Genomic DNA, 24,807 nt, shown 5'->3' with positions numbered 1-24,807 from the left:
TGATTGGTCCTTGCATTTAGTTCTTCGTTGGATTTAGAAGCAGAAATCAACATAGTAAAGAATTACTGAGCGCTCGCTGATCCGCTCCGTCTGTTGAACGCGTCCATTGTCACTATGTTGAATACAGATAATTGGGTATGCTCGACGTATCAATAAATTCGCTTTGGCCAATATTTTTTTTAAATATACAGAATAATCATGTAAGAACACTTTTCGGGCCTGGATCTGTAAAATTTTCAGTAATAGTTTATTGTAAATCAGGTATATATAAAATAAACTTATAAAGATCGTACACTTAAATTACGCGGCATCGCTGTCGACCAGAAACGTCTGATTCATCGCGATGATGACGCTCCTCGGTATCTTTCGAAAAGAAACTTTTGTATTGTATCGCGATTACAACGGTGCAATTGTGACATGAAATCCGTCATCACGGATGCATGAAAACGTTGCTTAAAAGGGAATGTATTCCTTAACGCAAATTAAACATCTTGGAATCTTCGATATCTTCTCCGTAATATCGTACTGTTAGATATCGAAGTGCCATAAAAACACAAGATAACGTACAACAGTACTATAAAATCGAACACGTCACTCGTAGTGAATAAATCTGGAGAATGTTCCTAAGGTGATTAATAATTGAGATTTTTATAGGACTCCTGATATATTTATCGTAACTACATTTAACGCGCGTCGCGAGTGAAAATGTACAATCTAAAATATATAAATCATATAATACAAATTGCGCAAATTTCTATCGCCGCTAGTCACCGATAAAATTCGCGTGACCGAATGTTTCGATTTTCGCGCTCGAGATCCACTTGATCGTCGCTCTAGGACCGCTTTTCCCCAAGCAAGATTTTACGAGAGTAAAATCTGTTACGGATTGTTCGAATAATTGTTGTAAAACAAAGCACTTGTACAGGCACGTTCAGTGTAAGTACTAATTTCAATAGCCTCGTGTAACAAACACTTCAACGTTGTATGTCTATAATTATGCAATAGAAAAATTCTCAAGATCAATTAGTAGCCAGAAATCGACACGCTGTATGTACATATATATATATATATATATATATATATATATATATATATACACACATATATATACACACACATATCACATACATATATATACACATACACGCTTCATTCGTTTTACTCTATACAATATGTAAACAGAAGTCTGTCTCTCTCTCTCTCTTTCACACTTCCTCATACACACAATACGAGGCACATGCTGTGATATAATTTTTACTTCCTTTATCGTGATCCAAACGTTTTTTATTTCTCGGGTTCGTTGGGATGTTCTGTCTTGATATGATGAGTAAACAAGTACTGCGTTGTAAAGCGTTTCTTGCAATAAGGGCACTGATATGGTATCACGGGATGTGCAGATCTCAAATGCGCTATGGCTAATTCTCTCGACACGAACGGTGATTGGCATACGCCGCACCGATATCTAAAAAAATATCGTATAGAAAATTATATTTCTTTTCAGAACAAAACTCAAAATTTTTTATGGCTCAAAACATATTTCGTTACCCGCTAGAGGTTTTAACAAGAGTCCGTTTGACGGGCGGAGGTGTACTCTGTTCCTTAATTTCGATCTTTGGCTCGATAGGAGACACATTGTATTCCAGCAGTGTTTCCGGACGCAATTTTGGCATTGGTTCGTCATCCGCTTCGACTTTAATTTCACGTGTTTGCGTCTAGAATGTAAACATTGTCACATAATGTATGCCGTTATTGGATGTGCGATTGTAATCGTGTGCGATATCGTCCATTACGTACCATATTGCCGCGCATGTACTCGGCGTGCATTTTCATGTGAGCGTTTCGTGACTGCGAGCTCGCGAAAGTTGCGTCACACTTGGAGCACTTGTATATTTTGTTCTCGACTTGAGGCGACGCCTTCTGTGACTTCTTTTCGGCTTTCTTTCCAACCAGTACTCCACCCGTGCATTGATGGGCGAGTAGCGATATTTCTTTGAAAAAGATTTTATTACACTTCGCACAGTGATAAGTTTTATCCACTGTGTGCGTCTTTTGATGCGCCTTATCCATGAATGATTTGTTGTTGGAAACAGCGGATGTGTACAGTGAGGCATTATCGAGCGTTAGGCGTTTATGACAAGCCTACCGATCAGGAGGTAGAGCCCGTGTTTTAAAAAATGCAAGACGAGACAATGAACGGATAATAATATATAACAAAACAGTCTTGTCGGAAATCTTACCTCGTGCCTTAACAACTGTGAATGTTCCTTAAACGCTTTTTTACATATATGACATGTGTAATTTTTGTGAGAATTGTCCGAGTGCGTCTCGAGATGCGTTAACATCGTCGTGTGGTCGTTAAACCATTGTAAACAAATGCCACATCTCGCCACATTTTTATGCCCACTTGAAATGCGTTTTAGGGATTCGTCATCTATCGGAACATCATTCTTTTCTATTATCTGTGAATAAAAAGGTTATCACAATTAAATCAGTAATTAAGATCTTTATATCTTTATATTCTTATAGCAAAAAACTTTGTCTTTGATATTATGCAAATAGGAGAATGTGAGTAACTTTCACAATTCTATTACGATAAGTAAGAGTTTTTATTCTTCTCTGTAGATTTATTGCAAAATGTTTCTTTCAGAATGAAATCATGTAGCAGAAATGCAAAAAGTATGAGTCGTAAAAAATTTTTTAGTGGTAATTAAAAAGAACAATTTTAAAATAAACTATAAATATCAAATTTCTTGCGCATGATTTCGATCAAAGTTATCGAAGATATCAACAAAGTATCAATAGAAATAGAAATTGAACACATTCTTCACATATTCATACATTATAAATTAGAGAAATAAATTTATAAAATAATATTCACACATATAATAAAAAATAAGATATATAAATTGGAAATTATATAAGTTTGGGAAACTCATATTATTTCCTTTATAATAATAATAATAATAATAATAATAATAATAATAATAATAATAATAATAATAATAATAATAATTACATACACATGTAATAAAAATAGATTTGATATTAGTAGAAGAGGACAAACCTCAGGGTAAGGTTTCTTGGCACTGCGAGCTTTAGCTTCTCTCGCTTCTCTCTCAGCATTTAAGGCCTCCTCTTGCTCGACTGCCGACAAGATTGGTGACATCATTGGCTGTTCATTATGTTCGGCTATTCTGTGTGCAGCTAAGCGTATAACAAGTCCGAATGATTTGCCGCAAATGTCGCATTTGTGTTTTTTTGGTTCATGAGTGCGCATATGATTCGATAATGCACTCTGCTGAGTACAAATCTGCAATAAAATAAATAAAAGTCTAGATTATGGAAACTGTGAAGCACACAGAATGAAAACGTAATAGATGACTTCATACTTTTCCGCAAGTGGGACACTCAAGAAGTTTCGCATTTTCGTAAAATTGTTCGTCTCGTTTAACTAACTCTCTTGGTCGCTCTGCTATTTTTGCTACTACGGATTCCGAAGATGGTAATTTCTGCGTCAAACTCGTCTGATGTAACTGGATGTGTTGTTGATAAGATTCTATTGTAGGAAAGAATCTAAAAAATGAATACGTGTGCAAAATGTTTAAAATATTGAGAGAGAGAGAGAGAGAGAGAGAGAGAGAGAGAGAGAGAGAGAGAGAGAGAGAGAGAGAGAGAGAGAGAAAGAGAGAGAAAGAGAGAAGCAGCCTACAAGACGAACATATCTCTCACCTATTGCACAATGAACACCACGTATTACTTCCAATCTCGGTTAACTTGGCTAGATGATCGCGCAATCTGTGTTGCTTCAGCATTTCCCAGCTTAGAAACTGCCGGTCACACTGATCACAGTCATTCAAGTTTTCCGTGATATCTAACTTGACTTTCAAATGGTTAGTAGCTTCGTGTCTCGCTAGGATCTCGACAGATTCAAAAGACGCAGAGCACTTTCTACAGGTATAAACACGTGGGCAGTGCAGCTGCATGTGTTTCATGAGAATGTCCTTTGATCTAGAAAAAACAAATTTTTGTTGTTGAGTGAATCTGTAATCTTAAAAATGTTACAGAACGTAGTGGCGAGTACTGACTTATAATAACTGTTGCAGGGTGCACACCACCATTCGGAAGTCAACTTTGTTCTGGATTGTAACTTCTGATGATTGTTCATTGTTAAACTGCCGGTCAATACTTGCTCCAAAATACTGGTACGTTTCTCCTCTTTTTTGGATTGATAGTCCAATCTAGGTGCTCCTCTTGCTCCTTCCACATCGGGTGTGGAAAAGAGCTCTGTTTTCATTTGCATATCCATGCTAAAACACATATCCGACAGTTTGCGTTTCTTATTCAATGGTTCGTGAACGGCAGTTTCAATGCTCAAGATGGGGTCCATGTTCATCTCCTTAATTTCCACCTCACATGGCAATTCAGACAGAGTTTCCATGCAAGCGTTCTGAATATGATCCTGATTAACTTGATTCATGAGCGGCGCCGAGTCGTCGAAGGACAGAGCAGCCGATAAAGGAACTAACGGTGGCGGAGCTCTAGACTTTTCCTTGCAGAGTTGCACCTGGCGTTCGAAATTGGCAATGGTTAGAGAGGAAATCTGCTCTACAACTGTCTTTACCTTTACAATGATAAGAAGGTGCTTATAATCTTATAAAGCTGGATATATACGTAGCGAATAAACAAATACTATAAAACTTGATTATCGTTATTTGTACAAATGTTAACATAAATTTTATTACTACAAGCAGCATCAAATCTGATGGAGCATTGGCGTTTAGTGCAAAGAAATAACGTTTATTCGTACATGTATATAACCAGACGAATTGTCCATCGTTCGACAAACCTGACATGGATCCGACGAGTTTCTCATCGCATCGAGAAATATCTGGACGGACTCCGTCTGCTTGTACCTCAGCAGTACGGCGTACATGTCCCTGTAGACGTTTAGGCAGAACTCTCGGAACTCGTACGCGTCGTCAAGACGAGCCGCGCAGAACTGGCAGATCTGCTTCGGCAGCGGATCGGTCCTGTACACGAGCACGGGCAGGCAAGCGCGTAGCTTTTGTGCGACTCTGCGCTGGAGTCCCTCGTCGCCGAAGATGGGTAACATCTCGTTCCTCTCCTCCGAGCACAACCGGCAGACCTTGTCCCACTTGGGACCGCTGCCCGTCATGGCCATCGCGGTGTAATGATTCGCGTTCATCGTCGTCGTTCGTATGATCCGCCTTTCGAGAGCGAATTTAGGTTAGCCGATGAACCGCGCCGTGCGCGACGCTGGCACGGACGGGGTGCGTTGGCGCGGGCATGCCCTGCCGATCACTGCTGATGACGAAGCTCACGCAGACCCGGGAAAACGCACGTTCGCTTGCTCTGGGGAGGTCAAGCTGACGGCTTCGCACTTTCACCTTCCTCCTCTTCGACTTTTCTCTCGCGCGGGGAGAAAACCTCAGAGAACCGAGAACCTTCAGTGAACGTTGGCATGAACCGGTTCCCCGCGCGTGGCGTGCGCACGCACGCTCGCTTGCCGTTCACTGACGTCCACCCGCGTTCACGGACATTCTGCCTGATTCTGCCGCGGAGGTAGATGAAAAGGCAGGCGAAGTGCAGGCGTTGTCGTCGTAACGGTAGCGCTCGCGGGACTTCGAGGCCATTTGCATCAGGGGCATCACTTGGGGTTTCTCGCCATGCCATGCGCCATGCAGACGCCGCTGCTCTTCTTCCCTGGCTGGCAGAATAACTCTCCTTGCTCTCGTCTCCCTTCCACCGGTTCCTTCTCTCTTTCTCTCTCGCTGACTGACAACTGACTCGCTCGGACCTCGACTGACCTCGAGCCTACTCAAGTTGGACGTTCCGATTCGGAGCTACGGACCACGCGGCTGACGCGGCTAAATGGGACGCCTTCGCGACAACCGTTTTGGTATCGTGACGTCAATAAGACGTCGAGATCCTCGTGCAACTTCTCTCGACGGTACCGGCGCGGTCAACTCTTTTGGAAAGCCAACAATCACCGTGGACCTTCACGAAGACTACGTTCAGAAACATTAGTCGAATGCCCTTACGTTTGATGATCATTTTATTCTTGTTATCATTGAACATTAAACAGAATAAAATTATACAGAGGGAGGGGAGCACTCGAACGAATCTGAACGTAGGCTAATTATGTCTTCTTTGCGATTGTTACAGCGGACTTCTTCTCCTAACTTATACTTAACTTCTTCATCAAACTGATCTCAAGATCTTGTCATTGTCGTTTTGTCATTAAAATTTTTCCAGTGTGCGAATTTTTTCATGATTCTCTGGGAAATTTTTCTTTAGCGACAGAATTCAAGATGGCTGACGCGACTATGTTGTAGCTTCAACTTCATAGCCTTATAGCTTCAGACGATTTCTTTACATATTTAGATTCATCCGAGACTTTGTAAACAAATAAAAATCATGATTTAAGGGATACAGTAAGCAAAAAACATTAATAATTTTATGTTGTAACTTTTTACAGTCACTTCTTTTTTAATAAAATTTTGCACTGTTGACTGACTAAGCTGTTTTTTTTGTTTGAAGTATAATCTTTATTTCTCTCAACATAAGATTAATCGTAAAAGCGGGTGCACTGCTTAAAATCGCAGTGATTTACAGTATTTGTCAAATATTTGTTACATAAAACAATAGAACTTCGACATAGATACATAACACTTCCGACATATTTCGGCATCTGTCAGTCTGTGAGCTGATAGATATTTTTTAATTGAATTATCCTAATACTCACAAATCGCGCAGATCTTGCATAAAAAATTAATTTATAAAAAAATTTAAGAAATAACATATTAAAATCGTATCAACATGTTTACATAACTAACATGTATAATATATATATATATATATATACATAACTGGATTTATAAAAATTTCCTTTTATGATCAATAAACAACAGACTCTTGCACAAGCTCATGCTAAAGCAACAGAATAAACTTATTATACTACCAGTTATTTAGTATCAAGTAATAACTGTTTCGGTAATACTGCCTTATATAAAACGTTACTTTTTTAGAAATTAATTTTACCTTCCGTTATAATAATAGTAACGCAAAATACGAAATTAATCGATTTATCGAGCTAGCTGTGTCTAATAATTTGACGTTAGTTACTGCATATTATATATGTGCGACTTACACGCTTTCTCAAAATGCTGCGTATGCATATAAAAAAATAAATCCGCTGTGTAAGCCGTCATTTTTTGTTTTATATCAGATACATACAATTCGCGATGCATATAAAATTTATAATATAAATTTATAATATTGTAAAAATAAATCCGTTAATCAATCGACATTCTGGCAAATTTAGTTTATTAGATAAACTTCTGTCTGTTTGTGCAACAATTTTTTTTTTGCACATGCAATTGACTTAATTAATACGATGGTGACCGATTCCACTAGCGGATTCTGACTTCTGACTAGATAATGGAGGGGGGAGGGGGTGGAGGGTTAATAAAATTTTTCGGTGAACATCGTATATCGGACATTGGACAGTTTGAATACAGTGAATCTTATGCATAAGAATTTGATCTACAGGCGTCCGCGTTTAATCGGCCTGCACCTTTTTTACTTAAATTTTTTAAACAGATCCAGTAAGACTAATTTTTTTAATTTGGTAAGGGAAGTTAATCTTCTCTAGAATCCAATGAACGATTCCAATCACAAGCGGCTTTTTGCGACTCTTTTTTTCCTTCTGCTTCGCTTTCAAATTTAATGGTGATCCGTTTCTTCGGATCATCATTCTGTGATATCGTAGACTAGAGTATAGCAAGACCTCTGGCTTCCTCAAAAATTTTCGTTCTTTGTTCATTTCCTACGTCTCGTTTGTTACTCGTGAGCAAGACTGACTGATCTTTTTCGTGTTGCCGAAAGTGGGCGGCGGCATCAGGGAATTTCGTATAACTTGTTATTCGAGGGAAGACAGAAATGCTAGACCCGAAGAAGCGATATCAGAATTAAGCCGCTGTGTACTTTTGGCAATATGAAAAAGATCAGTCAGTTTTACTCACGAGTAAGAACAACAATCAAGACGTAGGAACAAAAAACGAAAAATTTATCTAATAAACTAAATTTACCAGAATGTCGATTGATTAACGGATTTATTTCTTGTTTATTATCATTGGCGACAATAAGTTTATTTCATTTATTGTTAACTATAATATTAATATTATGTATACAAAGTGTCTATAAGATCTGTTCCCACATCTATATTTTGGAAAATTATGCAAAATCACGAAACGTATTTCGATAATTTCAAGGGACTACTCTTTTAAAAGGGTTGAGGAGGTAGAGTAACTCTTCGAAAAATAGTTAAACACATAGTTCGCGGTTTTTCATAATTATGAATCGTTTCCAAAATACTATAGGAGTATAGGAAGTTTATAAACTATAGATACTTTGTAGATACATTAATATGTATATAATATACAGTATGAATTTATAATATAAATTCTACACATCGCTAAGCACTTACTGACACGATCGCTTATTATTGACGAAGAATATCTACCATACGTGTAAATATAATTCTGTCGTCTTATTGATTCGTTTATTGACAAAAAAAAATGAAGGAAAATTACTGATGAATTTTTAAAAATTATTTTGGTCAAATAAAAAGAATTTTTTAACAACATAGTTTATTTGTGAAAAATGGTAACAATGTCTGTCTTTTAACAGACGTTTGGTACAATTTTAAAACTTTTATTGAGCAAAATAGATAACGTACATTTTTTTATTATATGTCCTAATATTACCTTTAAGTTCTTATTTTCCTAATTGTGTGCAGAAGCTTGTACGGGTACACCGGATTAAGTAGATATTCTTGGTATTAGATTTTTCTTTTTAGTATATATTAAACTAATTTCTCATAAAAATATAACGTCTTATTTCAAGCACGTGTCGTTTATATGGCGATATATATTATGTAATATCGATTTATCGGTTTACATAGAAAGTCCGTTCGTTAAAATATAGAGCGCTCGGTAATAACGATATAACTTTATATTAGATAATTAAGACAGAAGTTCATAAGTTTTCTCAGTGTTTTTTTTTGCGTCCAGGTAGTTTGAAACGCATAACATCGAGTGTGTTTGTTTTGATGCAACGAAAGACAAGATTATGTTTGTATAGCGCGATAACAAGCATGCGAAAACATTTGCAGGTAACGTCGTCGACAACATAACTGAACTGTCTCAAGAGATCTTTATTTCCATTAAAACCTTATGAACTTCCACATTCTACTTCCTTATGAACTTCCACAATTAATATTCAACAATTTTATATTACAAGATGGAGAATTAATGGAATTTTTACCTTCCATCTATCTATCTTTTATTGCCTGTATTTCAGCTTGGCATTTGTTATTCAGATCTGTGAAGAAACTTTTTGCGGCTTACCACTTTAAAATTTTGTATAATGCAAAGTTAAAAGAAAAAAAATTTGAAATTATCAGCGAGACCGACGTGTGTGTGTGTGTGTGTGTGTGTGTGTGTGTGTGTGTGTGTGTGTGTGTGTGTGTGAAATAGTGGGAAGACCTCGTTCTGTATAAATATTATGTTACACTGTACACGCTCTATACATTTTACAACAGCAGGCCAACGAGCGAGTTTAGCTTGCCATATTGTACATGCTGACAACTATTCACAACCGAATGAGGAGACAGATCGAAAGCTTAACTAATAAAAACCAGTAACGAAAAACATCAAATGTTATTTTATACGCTCCAGATTCATGCTCCCAGTTTTCAATTATAAAAAAACTTTTCATTTTGTTCATGATCGATTTGTCTGCGAAGAATACTTTTCGATCCTGTTTTTTATCTCGTGCAATACGTTCAAATTCTCATTTTTATCTTTAAATTTATTATACTTTTCACATTGATACATTCTTCACAATCCTTTTTTTATTCTTTTCTTTGTTAAGCGAATATTCCAAATGTTTAACGGCAGAAAAAACAGGAGCGGTCGACGCGTTTCTTGGATGTTTGTATTTTAATTGTGCCATTTGTACAATATAATATTTACGTATAGACTTAGGTGCAGCGCGCGCGAAAGTTTGTGTATATATTCATTATAAATATATCAAAGGATAAAGCGTCTTGACGACATATTTCTCTTCCCGATTGGCGAACGAATTATACATAGTACTTAATTAGCTTTGCTAGCATCCTTACTATCTCGCTGGTACGGCTGGCATTTTCTCAAGGAAGTCCTGTTCAATTACAGTCTCCAATTGCGTATTATTTATCGGCACATATGTGTCGCACATGGCGCGACTAAGGCTCGAGAAGAAATGATGCAGATCTTGCAAAGAGCGAACGTTATTCGATGTTAGTAGAAGCTCCCCCGGATTTCTTTTGGGCGATGGACCTTCTGATTTGAACTGCAAAAAGAAATTAATGAAAAATTGACATAGTAAACGAGCAGCACGAAATAATAATATTCAACAAACAATACAAAAAGAAACGAAAAGTTGTGTTTATAGTGGCGAATGTTGCACAACACTGCTCGATTTGAGACCACGTATTGGCTTAGTTGCAAAAACGGATGTATATATGTGATTTCTCTCACTGTACTAAAATAAAATAAGTATTTCAGTATTGCTGACAGCACGCGTACACCAAGTGTTCCTGTGATTTTCATTCTTGCAACATATGTCAATCATAACAGACGAGATCTCAATAATTCTTTTGAATCGAAATTTTCGTTTCTCGGGAAAAAAAAAGATTAAAACAATTAAGTAATTTTTTGCGCATAGCGCAGCAATAGTAACGTCTTTAAGTGGAACGATATAAAAGCAAGACGACAGGGATAATTAAGATTACTTATATGGTTCAATCTTAACAGTGTACATCGAGTTTGCTGACAGTACGAAAGCGATTGTAGCAATGATTTGGTTAAAAATCTTATCTTATTACATTCTGTGTTCTGTAATGGTTGTTACTACACGTAAGTATTAAAGCAGCATACTTTAAAAGTCATAATTCTCTATCCTCTTTCTTTAAAGAAAAATACAGGCTTATATAAAGTACTTCTTTTAATTCTCTCATTAATTCTTGTACTTGTTTTATTTATACAATATGTATAAATGTTTAGTTTTGAAGTTACATTGTGTCTTAACAACTTTATGAAAGAAAAATTAAATTAGAATTAATCAAAGAACATAAAATTAAAAAAAGTTTAGAAATAATTCGTCTATTTATTTGCACATATAATTTATAGATATTTATATAAAGATTCGCCTTTTGTTTATGATAATCATATTTTATGTAATCATTTGTGAATGCTCTAAATGGTTTTAATATAAGTTAATTGATACTAATTAGAGAGCAGATCTTAATAAAGATGGCTGCAGATTAGATGGTCTTTCCTATTAAAATAATTAGTTTAATTTCTTTCTAATCATTTAATTAAATCAACAAAAATAATTTTTATTTATATCTCTTACTAATGTGCCTATTCCATTAATAAATATTGTTAACTCAATTTCTGTACTATATTTATTACAGAGTACACAGGCGACTTCGAGTATAACGATTTTGATTTCTATGAAGATTTATCAACGGATCACTCAAAAAGTTTCAATAAAAAATACAAAAGTGCCGCGCAAGATGATTTTTACATTACAAACGATTTCGACATAGAAAATCGGGACAGTGCGTATCCTAGCCCAAACTATGCTACTTTTGGAAAGGGTATTGGTTCTTTTGAGAGGGAGACTCCTTTCGACAAGCAGTTCGATTGGTACAAATTGCCCGAGAAAGTTTACAGATATACCAAGCATCGAATTCCCGGATACGATTACGACGAATTCGATTATATTCGTTCAAGAAGTATTCAAGAGTGCGACGACAAATCGATTTGGACGCATTGTCTCTGTCAATTTACGTGCTCAAAGCCGAATGTAGTAGATTGTTACACACCATGCAGTAGCGGATGCGAGTGCAAGGAAGATTACGTTTATGACGAGAAAGCACAGAGATGCCTGTTACCCGAAGAATGCTCGACGGAAGGTTATAATTATTAAACTTTATATCAACATATCTATATACTTATATTTATTCTCTCATTTTCAATATTCATTGAGCTATTCTTCTTCGCAATTGTAGAGAATAAAATCGACTGTGTAGTTGATAATTGTGCGAAATAATTTAGTTTGCTACCAAAACAAGATCTATTATGATAACTCACCTTATTGTCCATCAATTTTGCTATTCTTGTAATGTGCGGCACGAAGTCTGAGGATAAGTTGTTGTTATCAATGCAACCTGCTGCTGCGTCTCCGACGAATGCCCATTTATACCTGTAAACCGAGCGAGATAATATAGGTAGATCTCATAACAAAGTATGCTACTTAAAAAAATTTCTCTTTGCTTACATCTGAAACTGTGGTAATCTATGCGCGGGCAACAGTAACGCGAGGTCTAGCAGCTTGGCGGCAGCCAGCTGCAATTGCAACCAGTGAGGATGCCCATGTGCTTGAAGTCCATTACTAGCGTTCACAGCCCATGACGAGTCCAGTGCTGATAATAGTTTAATGTGCGAGCTGTGTGCAAAGAAATTCAAATGGTGTGTTATTTATGTCAGATAGAGTGCAGAAATTTTTGGAAACCGCAACTCAAGATATGAACAATACGCAATTTTTCTGCAGAGCTCGATCAACAACATACAAGATTGCTATTAGTAATTCCCTTAGACATTCGACAATTGCTCGGTACAGTGGTATAAAGTCTTTCTTATGTTCCCAGTTACATTTTTTCAAGTATTTTTATCTAGAACCAAATATTTTTCGCAGTAAAGTACTTATCTTTCACCTGTTTCTGAAATATATTTTATCACATTTTTTCCTAAAAATCGGAAATTTATATAAATATATAAAAATACAAAAAAAATTTTAGTATATAAAAATAAATTCCGTGATTCTATTGTCATATTTTTTCGCACTTTTTAAAATGTTTTCCCAAGCAATGAAACTAACAAGGGAACCTCGCGAACTCGAAAATTCAGATTTTAATTAAACTTGGCATAAATGTAGAGGGGGTAAATACATGAATTTAGAAATTTTTAATTGGTGCCTAAAAACGGTTTGAAGGAGTGAAACCACTCTTCAAAGTTGAGACGATTTTTGCGGTTTTTCGATAAATTAAACAAAATATAAAAAAAAGTTTCATACGAAAGTTTTACAGTATAAATACCTTTATTTAACTATGCTATTTATATATATAAAAAAAAAAAAAATAAAAAAAAAGCGTAGTCAAATGGAGATATTTATGCTGTAAAACTTTTGTATGAAACATTTTTTAATATTTTGTTTAATTTACGAGATATATCGAAAAACCACAAAAATGTCTCAACTTTGAAGGGTGGTTTTATCCCTTCAAACCGTTTTTGGGCACCAACTAAAAATTTCTAAATTCATGTATTCACCCCCTCTACATTTATGCCAAGTTTCATTAAAATCTGAATTTACGGGTTCGCGAGGTTCCCTTGTAAGATATCTTTTACATCACTGTACTCGAGTGACCTTATAACATTAACAGTATGCATACGTGTAGTATGTATATATGTCGAATATGCATTGGACCATCGAGTTGCATACCTGCTATGACGACTGCAGTCCCAACACCATTCAAGTTACGGAGGCATCACAAATCCCATCAAATCACGAAGATACCGAAACAGAGCCAAAAAATAGTATGGTATTAGATAGTATCCATGTGTTAGTAGGGAGGACATATACAGATGTATAATATTCTGTTATTTAACATCTTCGAGCGCATTTCTACGCATATATGAGACCCCGAGAAATAAATCGCATACTTTTGTCTTGCATTTTTATTCTACATATTGTAGATTGCAATTTTAGTCGTTTACATTTTAGGCACTTTGAAAATTTGGTGATTATCGGATATAATTACCAATTCAAAATTGATGCAAAACATTATCGATCATGCCAATATACAGTACATATAACGACATTTTTATAGCTTTCTCTTTCGATGTTTAGTTTTTAGAAACCAGACAACAGTTTTGAATAAAAATGTAAAATGAAGTAATCTCGATATCTCAAATAATATAAACAACCTATTGTAAGTAAACATATATCATGCACATACAAAGCAACAGCGTCCCATAAGCGAGTTTGTTCAATAAGCACATGGATCGGAAGAATTCACGTACCTAAATTCTTCGCTGTCTGTACTCAATTCCTGCTCAATGTAGAGGAATACTTGAACAAGCTCGCTAACTATGACTGGCCATAAGGACGTTGTGTGTTGTGGTGACATTCTTAATAGCAGTACGCGAAAACAGAGGAACACTTGCGCTTGAATAGACGGGATTACTTGAGGTAGGCGTAAACTATCTGCTAAACGTTCTGAAAGCACAAAATAATTAGTAATATTAAATTGTAATCAATAGGAGTTATATATTAGTTCATTAATAGTGTTTAAAAACAATTATATGTGATACATTTTATATAGTCAGCACGAATATTTACCTTGTATTTCTGGCATATATTTGTGATACTGATCCATTTCGCTGCAAAGGATAACGAATGCCAAACGCTTCAAGAGCTGTGCTTTCTGCTCGTATTCCTGCTCTTTTGAAGAAAATATACTAATCCCACTGCCTTGAGCCATAGAGACGCGATCTATTTGACAGCACATTCGTAATGTATTAATTTCTTATAATAGACACATACATATGTTGCGTAAATGTAATAGAATATGCGTTACTCATTAAATCTCTGAAAGTAGTGTTGTCGTGTGTCATTAGATTGTCTATTATAGTTCTCCAATATGGTAGACAGGCTGGGATCATTTGGAAAAAGGCCGTGTCGAGTAACAAGTCTAAAACGTCCTTGCGCCATGCCTTTCTTGTGTACTGATATCCTGATAAGGATGCCAATAATTGAGAACAGGCAGTGAACGAGGCGATATTTTTTATCCTGTGAAATTAGATGAAATAAGCAAAGTTTAGACGCTAATCCAAATCAGAGAAATCTAAAATTTAAGTTGGAAGCAGCTAATTCGTAAACTTACGTGTGATTCTTTAGATAAGGTGTAACGTTGTACATGAGGTTTGTCAGGAGCGTTACTACGCGCTCCTTCTCTTGCGAACCGTAACTGACGTCCAACAGCGGCGCGAGTATTTCCGCTAATACCGCTTGTGCTTGAACGCTGTACGCCGCGTTAGGTGGGGTTCCGGGTGTTACTGTAACGTAAAGTTTTCAATGATAATTACGGATATATATATCCTATATATATCCACTACGTAAGAAATATAGAACTATATGCAATATGCCAGATTGCATAAGAAAAAAAGATAAAGCACAAACAAAAATATAATTTACGTTAAAAGTTCTTGTATTTGAATATATCTATAAAATAAATTGCATGTTACGCACCAGCACCATTTTTTCCCTCTTTACCTTCCGAAGAGCCTTCCACGACTTCGAAGACGTCTTCTCGGACGGCCAAATTCCTTCTTAGCCACGTTGTTTGCTCTAAACAGGCACCAGCTATTTGCGAACACGATTCGATCAACTGAAAAGTTTATTAGGAACGTCAATATGTGTATTTAATTAATTATTACAAAATGAGTTATATATGATAATAACCTTGGCAGACACGTCTTGCAAGTCTTTGATATCTTTCTTTTCTTGCATAGGTGGGCATTTCTGTACATATTCGTTCAATATAGCCAGCAAAAGGAATTGGGCAGGTGCTGTTAGCGACAGACCATCTTTCAATAAACTGAGCAAAGATGCCCAAGATTCGATGAGCGATTGTGACGTGTTACTCTGCATGTATACGTAAAGTAATTCCAGCACCGAGACTTCTAATGAGAAATCTTGCTTGATCCCGTGTATCGGCGGTGGCGTTTTTACTACTTGATGTACAGTGTGCACCAAAGTATCAATGGGCATAACACGAATCGCACTAACAAGATGAACCATTACTTGCTGATTGGGGCAAGCTTCTGGTAATATCTGCACCAAAATATATTATAATTCAGAAAAAAAATTTTTCCGAAACTGGTAACACACCATTAGCTATTTATTATTTAGTATTTTTAAATTAAATACACAACGTTGTTACCTTCTTTGACGTGGCGGATGACTGGCGTCTTTCGTGCCAGGCGACTGCGACTGCAGCCAAGAAATTAGCTCCATGATGGAAAGAGATTGGAGATAGAAGTTCCAACAACTGATATTTGACTATTCTTGGACTACCCACTACACAACTGGCTTGTTCGCTGTATGACATTATTAAAAGAATATCATATTAACATAAACAATTTTCCTACATATTTGATTAAAGAATAAAAATAAAATGTACTTGTCTTTTGTTGCTAGAACCGCTTGCCATAAGGCAGACAATGATGCTATTATTCTTGGCAAATGACTTAACGCTGTTTTTCTGGCATGTTGTTGCAATTCGTTTGCACCAGTTTTGTCTTTCGCTGTAGATAAATCCTACGAAAAACGAAAACTTTGCTAATTCGTACTGAAAATAAATTAAAAATAAAAATTGTATTATAATTAAAAAATATATTTTATCAAACTAACCGGAGAGAGTGGACTGGGCATGAAAACATGTATGAGATTGTTGAATATCTGCCCGGGATTGGCACCGGGAATTCCTGTTTGTATTGTGCCACTTAATGGCTGATTAAACGAGAATCCAATTTGCTGTGAGGTATCCAATAAACAGTAATGTAGTAAATATGTCAGAGCCTCCAAATGTGTTACAGTGTAATCTGCGGGCAAGCAGCACTCTACTGTACTTATGTCTTGTAATTTCGATGTTAACGACGGTTCTTCACTAATGTAATATGATGCTAGTTGCTCGATATTACTGCATAATTGATGAATAACCGATGTTACAACGGATGTTAAAGACGGTCCCATAAAAGGCAGGCTAGAGGTAACAAGTGTGGTCCAATGTTGATGAAGATGTCTCATATGATCCTACAAAATTTGTTAAGTCAAATCACTTATTTCGCTGGTGTTCACATTTTCAAAACTGTCTTTTCTCGCTTGATCAGTTCGTAATTTATATATAATCATTAAAATAAAAAAACTATATGATTTAATAAAAGTATATATGGTTTGTTTAAAAGAATGTGCATAAACTTTCGAATTAACCCAACAATATACATTGAAATATACATACAAGTTGCAGGGCGTTAAGAATGCTAGCAAGAAACATTGATTGCTGTGGTATTGCTGCTCCAGAGATATATTTCAAATTATTCCCGATTAAGTTTGATGCCCGTGTTGGTGAGCTTGGTACAGGCGATACCGTCAAATTAATTTCTTCTCCTTTTTGATTATTACATTGATGTTCCAACATAATTAATGCTAACAATAGTCTTAAAAAATAATAAATTAATCATTACAAAAATTAATTACAAATAAAATTATTTTTAATTTAATTTTTAATAATTTCATCAGTCGTCAATTAGTAAAATATTTTTGCGTATTTATATCATTTGTTGCATATTTACCGTAACAATTGTATCTGGAAAGCTTCCGTATGATCACTTGCTCTATATTTACATTTGTTTACGTTGTCATTGTCAATAAACGGATCATTAAACAGTACGATTTCTTCAGTAAATGTGAAAACATCCTCGTTCTCCTTGTGAGCGTTCTTCATGCTCATAACGCTGGACACAAGACAATGCAGAGCAACTTTTTGTACTTTACATTTAGTTAGTAAATCAACTATGTAACAGCTAAAGCCTTTCCCAGAGTCACGGACAATCGGTATTAACTCGGAAAATATTAGCGTTAATAATTCGGCACTTGCAAGTTGTACCTGAAAAGTATTTTTGTCAATGCTAAGATTAAGAGTATCCATTACAACAAAAGAGTTAATAAGTTTGACAAAAAATTTTTTAATTATTCTTTAATTTCTATCTTTCACAAATATGTTATATAATTTTTTTAAAAGTTATAAAACTTTTTTAATAGACACATACTTGGCGATTACCCGCAATCTCTTCATATGTAAGTCTCATTTGTCCTAGATTTGGATAGTAGCTTCTCGCGAAATATAAACAGACGCTTATCAATACTTCTAGATACATGCTACTTCTGTAAGCTGCGATAAATTCCGTGTTAGCTATATCACCATGAAAGTTCCTGCCAAAAACACTTTTTCTGTGTCTTGCTAACAAGTTTAACAACACTGTGTTCTTTGTTGCGTTCGCAACACCAGTTGTCGCTGCGCAACACAAAAACATTCGCGTGTTCGTCAAGAGTTCGTTCCTAAGAGTGCGCAGAGCGTAAAGAGTCCTGGCCGAATCGTATACTCCGCAGTAGAGTAACATGTGAGAGTGAAGATTGTGAACACCCAGGCCGACATTTCGATTAGTTTTTGCGTTATGTTGCAGAGCTTCCTCCTGCAGAGCAGAAAATATTGAAAGAAAATTCCGTGATAATTTATCGTTTCGCCAAATAAGCTAAGTAACAAGATACTTGCACTTTTAGATGGTTCGACGACGTTGCACAATTGCATCGCGCGATCGAACACTTCGTTCAAAATCTCCTCGACTACACTGGTACTGCTGGAATTACTGAAATATTCTTCTGCGGTGGTGCTGATGTCCAGCTCGCCATCGTCATCCATTGTCCAGCTGGGCACCTCTGCACTTGCTTCAAAACTATTAATATCATGATCGTAATTTGCGCTGAACTCGTTCGTGCTGTAATATCTGCCCTTTATAATAGTGCCTGCCACTTCTCTGGAACCGCCTGGCATCAGGACAGTTTCCTTCTTTTGTTTGGACTGTTTGTTAATTACTTCGGGGCTGCTCGAGTCTAGACTGTTTGTTATGGAGTCCGACGATGAATCAACATCCTCGTTTAGCTTCTTATAGCTACTCTTATCCTTTGCCTTCAGACTGGAATTTGCCGAGTCAAAGAGACTTTCGTCTAAACTGGCAGTAGAACCTTTATCAAAATCAATTTTTTTGAACCGAGTGGCGTTTTTCAGCAACTCTGTTGTCAGGTTAGTCTTGCGTATACTTGGTAGCGAGTCATCCTCCGTCAAGGAATCATTCGAATTTTCATTACAGTTAATTGAGAGGGGATTTACGAACACGGAAATCTTCCTATTACCGGATATGCTAGGCGGTACTTCGAGTTCCTTCATAAACTGATTTCTTTCGGTGACATAGTGATTACAATTGTCACCTGTCGCCAGTGTTGTCACCGCGAAGATTCGTTTTATCTTCACAGGATTAATTGCCTGCTTCTTCTTCTTACCCTTTTTCCACTTTTTATCTTCGTCCACGTTATCGCTCACATGATATATTACGTTACCGTCGACCGAACTGATCGCGTAAATCTTTGCGGCGCCCTCCGTGTCGTCTTGCACTTCCGACTTCTCCTCCACGGGATCGTTCTTCGTTAGGACGGTATTGCTGTGCTGTATACTCACGTGAAGAACGCTCATACGACATGTGGATGGATCCAATAGTATTGTCAGCAGAGGATCTATTACGCGCGATATGTCACCGCGCATCAAGGAATGTAGCAGCCATGATTGAGCCTGCAATTTTAACGGCGAATTGTCCGCAAGCTGAAGATTGTCCAACATTTTCAATAAAGATCTACAACAGAAGGCAAAAACTTAGTGAAAATCACGATATTACACAATTAACTAGTTAGGTAAAAAAGATTTACTTACTGGTCAAAAATTCTAAGACAACCACGCAACCTTGGATTTGTTTCAATTTCTCGTCCTAAATGCCATAAAGTAGCGAATCTACTGAAGGATTCGATCCTTTTCTCAGGATTCTCGGAGGTGAGTGCGGATCCTATTAAATTTTCGACTGCGTTGTAGGAGTCATACAAAGCGTGATGCAATTCATGCAACAGTTCCACACAACGCATCCTGAATCTATGGGCGGGAAGCTCACCCAAATGATTCCACAAGGAATGTGCCAATACCTATATATTAAAAATAATAATTTAATATTTTATTTGTAACCAGATATCAAATGCAGAAATATTATCGAGACGTACTTGAAATACATTAGTGTACTGTATTAAGTAAGTTAGATGCCATTGTTTCAACAGGGGCACAATAATAACCGTCGTCATGCCTTCTCCGCTTTTCGGATGCGTCTCGACGTCGTTGTGTGCCTTCAACAGTGCTACTAGGTCCAGTAATGTGGCGATGCTTGTTAACTGTAGTGCGGGTTGTTTCTGCAACCAACAGCAACAGACTATCAAAACTTTCAACCAATCCGGAAGAACATGCTCAAACTTTGGTTCCTCCTCTTCCACTAGTACATCGTGATCACCAGGTAAAAAGTACTTTGGAAATGTGGACAGCTCAACGAATAAACTAGACGCTATTTTCATGGCTTCAATCCACTCTGAGTTCGGCGCCATGTCGAGAAATAGGTGAAAAATATCCAGGCACTTGGTATCCTCTTGGGTTACGGACGTGTCTTGACTGAAGAATCCAGAGTCATCTACGTTTAATCTGGAATTCAGTAGGCATTCCAAGTGACGCATTATCTCGTCAAAACTCTTTCTCGGACAGGACACCACTAAATGATCGAACATATTCTGCACCGTTCTCTCTCTGGTGAGTATTCGGTTGCTAATCAATTTAACGTAAAATATTTCATATTGCCGAAGGCACTTCTCCAACATGGAGTGCTGTGCCTGAAACGCCGGAGATGGTCCTCTACACAGGGATCCCGTCGATCCCATTGGAGTGACATTCTTTAAGTGTTTTAACGTCGACAGATGAGGACTGTCTGAGGACTGATTTTTCAACGAAGAGATTCCGTCAATTTCGACGCAGCTCGCCTTAATGTCGTCCATACTCTTATTTCTAGATAAAGATCTTGTATCCTCGCTCACCACAACAGATATGTTACTGCCATCGGCTCGTATGGTGTACGTGTCACTTAACTTGGGGGTGCTCTTGCTCGCTTTCTTCTTCGACTTTTTTTCGCTTCTTTTAGTGGCGCTGCCAGAATTGGCTCTTCTTCTTGTACTTGGGCTTTTCTCCACAAAAGAGATACCGGATGTATCCGGTTTATTCAATTTACTATCCGATTGACTCTTCTCTAGAGGAATTGCTGTAAGGGAATTATCGCTGGGAACCGTTATGTTATTTAAAGATGTATCCAGCTTAGTATCCACTTCGCACTTGTCTGCGTGAGTCGTTATCATTGCCGGTTGCACTTTCGACAAGATCTTGGCGCACAATGTGAGACTCTTCGAAATCTCCATTGGAGACAAGATATTATTATGATGTAAGAGTTTGCTGGTTATTTCGTAAAATAAGCCAGGAAGATGTTCAGACGGCGTGTCTATAAACGCATCCAACGATACAGTCTCAAGCAAGAATTCTGTTAGCATGCATACTTCCACGAGATTCGGCATCCCACTGCTGACTGGTCTCACAGCAATGTTTTCAATCGCAATTTGCGTCCTCGCTCTGGCGTTACAGGCCTTCTCAAACAGATGCCCACAATGTGTCCAGATATATGATGGTTCCAAGGTCGAGAATAACAGATTCGCGGACTTTACCACTTCATTTGCTTTCGGCGCGTGACTCGACGTGGACTGTTTGCATGCATTATAAAATGTCCTGAAATGTAACACGTGGTTATTAGAAAGCACGTTGGAGATTGATTTGAGTAGCACCATTTTCATTTGACAACTTTGAATCTTACCTAAACACTTCAAACAGAATATCATCCAAAATTATTGGTCCAATATCCACCTTATCGAGTAATGAGACAAGTATTCTATATGGCTTCAGATCTTGTAAGTTTTCTTCGCACACTTCTTTAAGTAGATATTTTATCGCTTCAACTAGCATTTCCTTTGAATACATATCAAAGTACGTTACATCCTCTTTAGTCTCTGCAGTTGTAGGATTGTTTCTCTTCTTTAAAATTGATGTGCTCACTTCGGTGCCCAAAAGCCAAGCAAACAAACGCCTAATTGTAGAAAAAAATAGATATAAAAAAATGTATAAATAAAATAAAGAATCGAAGACTGTCACACATTGCATTCTCCTTTACCTGTTTAGGCTCATGTCCCTTCGTAATATAGTAACTAGAGCTGCTTTTATTAACAATATCATATCTTGATGCACCAATTGACTGTTATGCATAGGAAAAGCTATCAAAAGAAAATCCAACGCACTTCTCTGCACCAGCACTGAGGTATCTTGCACTCCAGCACATAAAGCAGAAATCTGTCATAAATTAGATTAGAGGATTAAACTTAAAAAAAAAATATATATATATTCAGTGTTTAAACGCAAAGTTTTTCTTACCATAATTTTAGTATTAGTACCCATAATATACTTTTGCTCCTCCATCGGCAGTTTCTTATTGAAGTGCGCTAGCACAAACGATATCGCGGGTAATCGAATGCCAGAGTTTGAAGCCAAGCAGTCCCAGAGGCATGCATAAAAGTGTTCCGCGCCCACACCCTCGCACACTTTCTCCAGCAAGGAATTAGTTCTATCATAAAATAGTAATGTTTCAAAAAATTCTATATATCACACACAAACCTATTATTTACAAATATACCCAAAAAGTGCTGCAAAGATAACATAAAAAATCACACCTATCAAAATGATCAGATCCATCTTCTAGGCCTAGGAGAACGCCACTTAAAAACCCACTTAATCCTGGTCTTAATCTTTCGCCAAGTGGCACAAAGTGTGTCTCATATACCGTCAGTAATGACGGTCTAACATTCATAGCGGCATGACCCAGTAATGGAAATAAGCCTAATAAAAAATAAATAAGTACACAAAATAAATAAAAAATATAATTATTTGCTTGCAATTGTATCTTTTATTTGGTACAACATGTATACTCACCAGCACTGTAGATGAAGAGTTCATGGCTGAGCCTGTTAGTGCCCATACACTTAAAAATAATGTCATAAGTTTCTAAAGCTTTCAAGTGAACACCAGAAGGTAATGCTGGATGCATGCATTGGGCTAATCTCTTTGATATTTTGATTCTCCTTGGGATAACAGGGAATTTCATATGACTCAGCAACACCTTATTAAGTTTACCCAAGGCAGAAATCAAATCTGCCCATTCGCTCGTGTACTCAAAGCTCTTCAAGGCCTTGTCAACAGCGGACACATAGCTGTGTACATAATACATAATAAATGTATACAATGTATTACAATAAGTTTCTCAACCACAACCAAAGGAGACATGTGGCAAGATGTAAATGATTGTAATGTTTACTGAGCTGCATACATCAGCAGTGCTAAACGTGCTAATCTCTATTTGTGGTATTCAAATACTTACACTCGATACTTCGAGTCCTTCATCAACTCATACTCCTCCAGAGCAATGGAACCCATTGTTGCGTCTCTTTCTCTCTTTTTCTATCGCGACTATACAAACTACGCTACGGCGACGCTGTTCCTCCACGTCACTTTACATGATTCTTATAGATCGATATCAGTTGAGTCACGGCGAGATTCCCAATCTTACGCTGCTGCGGGTCTTATCATGGTGCGGCACATCATGTTTCAGATAAGACGGGTACCGCGGTACCTAGAAATCAAACCTCCGTTTTACCTCTCGTGTACGTCCCCTCCCTGGGACGCATCTCGCGCGCGTGTCTCTGAGATTCTCAGAAAAATAGATAAAATTTACCCTCTCGCTCTCTCACCGGACGACGAGCGACCGTCCACAGCCGAACCCGACTGAGCCGCGGTCGCTCATGGTCGCGTCTAATACGCGGCTGTGTTTACACGAGCCGAACCTATATCGGCGGTCCGCAATCGACTTTCTTGGTTATCTCGTCGTCGTCGTCGCGCGGCCGTCGCCAATCCCCCGTCGTCTCTTCTCTCCCTTCCTTCAACGGAATTCAGTAGACTCGATATTCCAGGTCTTCTCGGAAATCTCTTCGTTGCGAGCGATTTTCTAACGTTGATCACGAGTGATCACGGACACGTAACAGATTGACACCAATGACACCATCAGTATGAGCGTCAGCTGTCCTCAGCTGTCTCCGCTCCGGTTAGACCGTGTGGCGCTGGTGCGACGCAGAGACGAAGACACTGATCTGAATATATTCTTAAGTCTGTTTTTTATTCCTGCACTGCGCGCTGCACTGGTGCAATAAGTTAGAATAAAACAAATATATTTTTTCTCATTCTAACTTATTGCACTAGTGCAGCAGTGCAGGAATAAACAACAAACCTCTTGTCGCTGCACTGCTGTACTAATGCAATAAGTTAGAATGAGAAAAATATATATTTGTTTTATTTTAGCAGCAGAGAGGAACCTGAGAGCGGTCATCGCGTCGTTTTAGGTGTTTTCATCCATCAGCGCCTCTATGTGCACAAAATGTGCACATTGAACTATGTAGTCAAATATCTATGAAATAACTATGTAGGTAATGTGTATAACTTGTTGGGTCTCTTCTATGCTATGTTCATGTTTATTTGGTTTTGTTTCATGCTGTACCCGTAAATTTTACAATTATATGCATTCATATTTTAAATCTGTTTTATGCAAATGTGTATAATCGTGTTCTATAAATGTGCAATACCACGATATTAATTCAAATAATTGATTTGATAAAAATTCACTCACCGATTGCTGTCGCTGCTCCTGGCCTGCTGCTGATGCTACTGCTACATTCCTTTTCCGGAATACCGAATCGCTCCATGGATGCCGCTTTCTGCTGACATCATCCTGCTATTCCCGAACCGCACATTAATAACGATCGCCCGATACTTTATTC

General features: G+C 37.3%; 3 protein-coding genes across 5 annotated transcripts; 1 reads left to right on the top strand and 2 right to left on the bottom strand.

Annotated features, from left to right (window-relative positions):
• Window positions 1-224: 224 nt before the first annotated feature.
• Window positions 225-5,206, bottom strand: LOC105833741 (zinc finger protein 271). The gene is made up of 9 exons (XM_012675704.3): window positions 4,847-5,206; window positions 4,086-4,564; window positions 3,730-4,008; window positions 3,390-3,573; window positions 3,065-3,310; window positions 2,238-2,459; window positions 1,795-2,139; window positions 1,546-1,712; window positions 225-1,462 (listed from the first exon to the last, which is right to left on the bottom strand). Exons 1-9 carry the CDS (start codon window positions 5,204-5,206, stop codon window positions 1,285-1,287), a joined length of 2,460 nt encoding a protein of 819 aa, XP_012531158.1. The 3' UTR covers window positions 225-1,284.
• A 1,339-nt stretch (window positions 5,207-6,545) lies between these two features.
• LOC105833715 (protein dopey-1 homolog) lies at window positions 6,546-24,288 on the bottom strand. Of its 3 annotated transcripts, XM_036284565.1 has the most exons (27): window positions 24,261-24,288; window positions 23,712-24,123; window positions 23,358-23,609; window positions 22,913-23,190; window positions 22,654-22,819; window positions 22,358-22,547; window positions 22,101-22,276; window positions 21,747-22,016; window positions 20,074-21,661; window positions 19,736-19,998; window positions 18,527-19,658; window positions 18,024-18,446; window positions 17,547-17,860; window positions 17,213-17,411; window positions 16,606-17,007; window positions 16,376-16,512; window positions 16,136-16,292; window positions 15,655-16,026; window positions 15,442-15,580; window positions 15,077-15,248; window positions 14,771-14,982; window positions 14,533-14,685; window positions 14,214-14,409; window positions 13,633-13,644; window positions 12,412-12,579; window positions 12,225-12,336; window positions 10,207-10,416 (listed from the first exon to the last, which is right to left on the bottom strand). In XM_036284565.1, exons 3-27 carry the CDS (start codon window positions 23,411-23,413, stop codon window positions 10,207-10,209), a joined length of 7,497 nt encoding a protein of 2,498 aa, XP_036140458.1. In that variant the 5' UTR covers window positions 23,414-23,609; window positions 23,712-24,123; window positions 24,261-24,288. The 3 variants fall into 3 exon arrangements, with proteins under 3 accessions (XP_012531115.1, XP_012531125.1, XP_036140458.1); XM_012675661.3 differs by lacking the exon at window positions 24,261-24,288 and having other exon boundaries at window positions 6,546-10,416; window positions 23,712-24,205; XM_012675671.3 differs by lacking the exons at window positions 13,633-13,644; window positions 24,261-24,288 and having other exon boundaries at window positions 6,546-10,416; window positions 23,712-24,205.
• On the top strand, window positions 10,486-12,201 carry LOC105833733. Its single transcript, XM_012675690.3, has 2 exons — window positions 10,486-10,982; window positions 11,543-12,201. Exons 1-2 carry the CDS (start codon window positions 10,922-10,924, stop codon window positions 12,058-12,060), a joined length of 579 nt encoding a protein of 192 aa, XP_012531144.1. The 5' UTR covers window positions 10,486-10,921; the 3' UTR covers window positions 12,061-12,201.
• Window positions 24,289-24,807: the final 519 nt, after the last annotated feature.

This window comes from Monomorium pharaonis, chromosome 3, assembly GCF_013373865.1.
Source record: "Monomorium pharaonis isolate MP-MQ-018 chromosome 3, ASM1337386v2, whole genome shotgun sequence".
NCBI lineage: Eukaryota > Metazoa > Arthropoda > Insecta > Hymenoptera > Formicidae > Monomorium > Monomorium pharaonis.
This window is presented reverse-complemented; position numbering and strand designations above follow the sequence as displayed.

What these genes read in the sequence shown, in the direction of transcription:
- LOC105833733 (XM_012675690.3), top strand. Translation starts at nt 10,922, where the DNA reads ATGATTTGGTTAAAAATCTTATCTTATTACATTCTGTGTTCTGTAATG. An exon ending in TGTAATGGTTGTTACTACAC is followed by an intron (nt 10,983 to 11,542) that starts GTAAGTATTAAA and finishes TATTTATTACAG; the next exon opens with AGTACACAGGCGACTTCGAG.
- LOC105833715 (XM_036284565.1), bottom strand. Translation starts at nt 23,413, where the DNA reads ATGGGTTCCATTGCTCTGGAGGAGTATGAGTTGATGAAGGACTCGAAG. An exon ending in TGTCTTAGAATTTTTGACCA is followed by an intron (nt 19,659 to 19,735) that starts GTAAGTAAATCT and finishes CTTCTGTTGTAG; the next exon opens with ATCTTTATTGAAAATGTTGG. An exon ending in TACTTTCAGAGATTTAATGA is followed by an intron (nt 14,686 to 14,770) that starts GTAACGCATATT and finishes GCTGTCAAATAG; the next exon opens with ATCGCGTCTCTATGGCTCAA.
- LOC105833741 (XM_012675704.3), bottom strand. Translation starts at nt 5,206, where the DNA reads ATGAACGCGAATCATTACACCGCGATGGCCATGACGGGCAGCGGTCCC. An exon ending in CCAAGAAACCTTACCCTGAG is followed by an intron (nt 2,460 to 3,064) that starts GTTTGTCCTCTT and finishes TTTTATTCACAG; the next exon opens with ATAATAGAAAAGAATGATGT. An exon ending in AGTACATGCGCGGCAATATG is followed by an intron (nt 1,713 to 1,794) that starts GTACGTAATGGA and finishes TTTACATTCTAG; the next exon opens with ACGCAAACACGTGAAATTAA.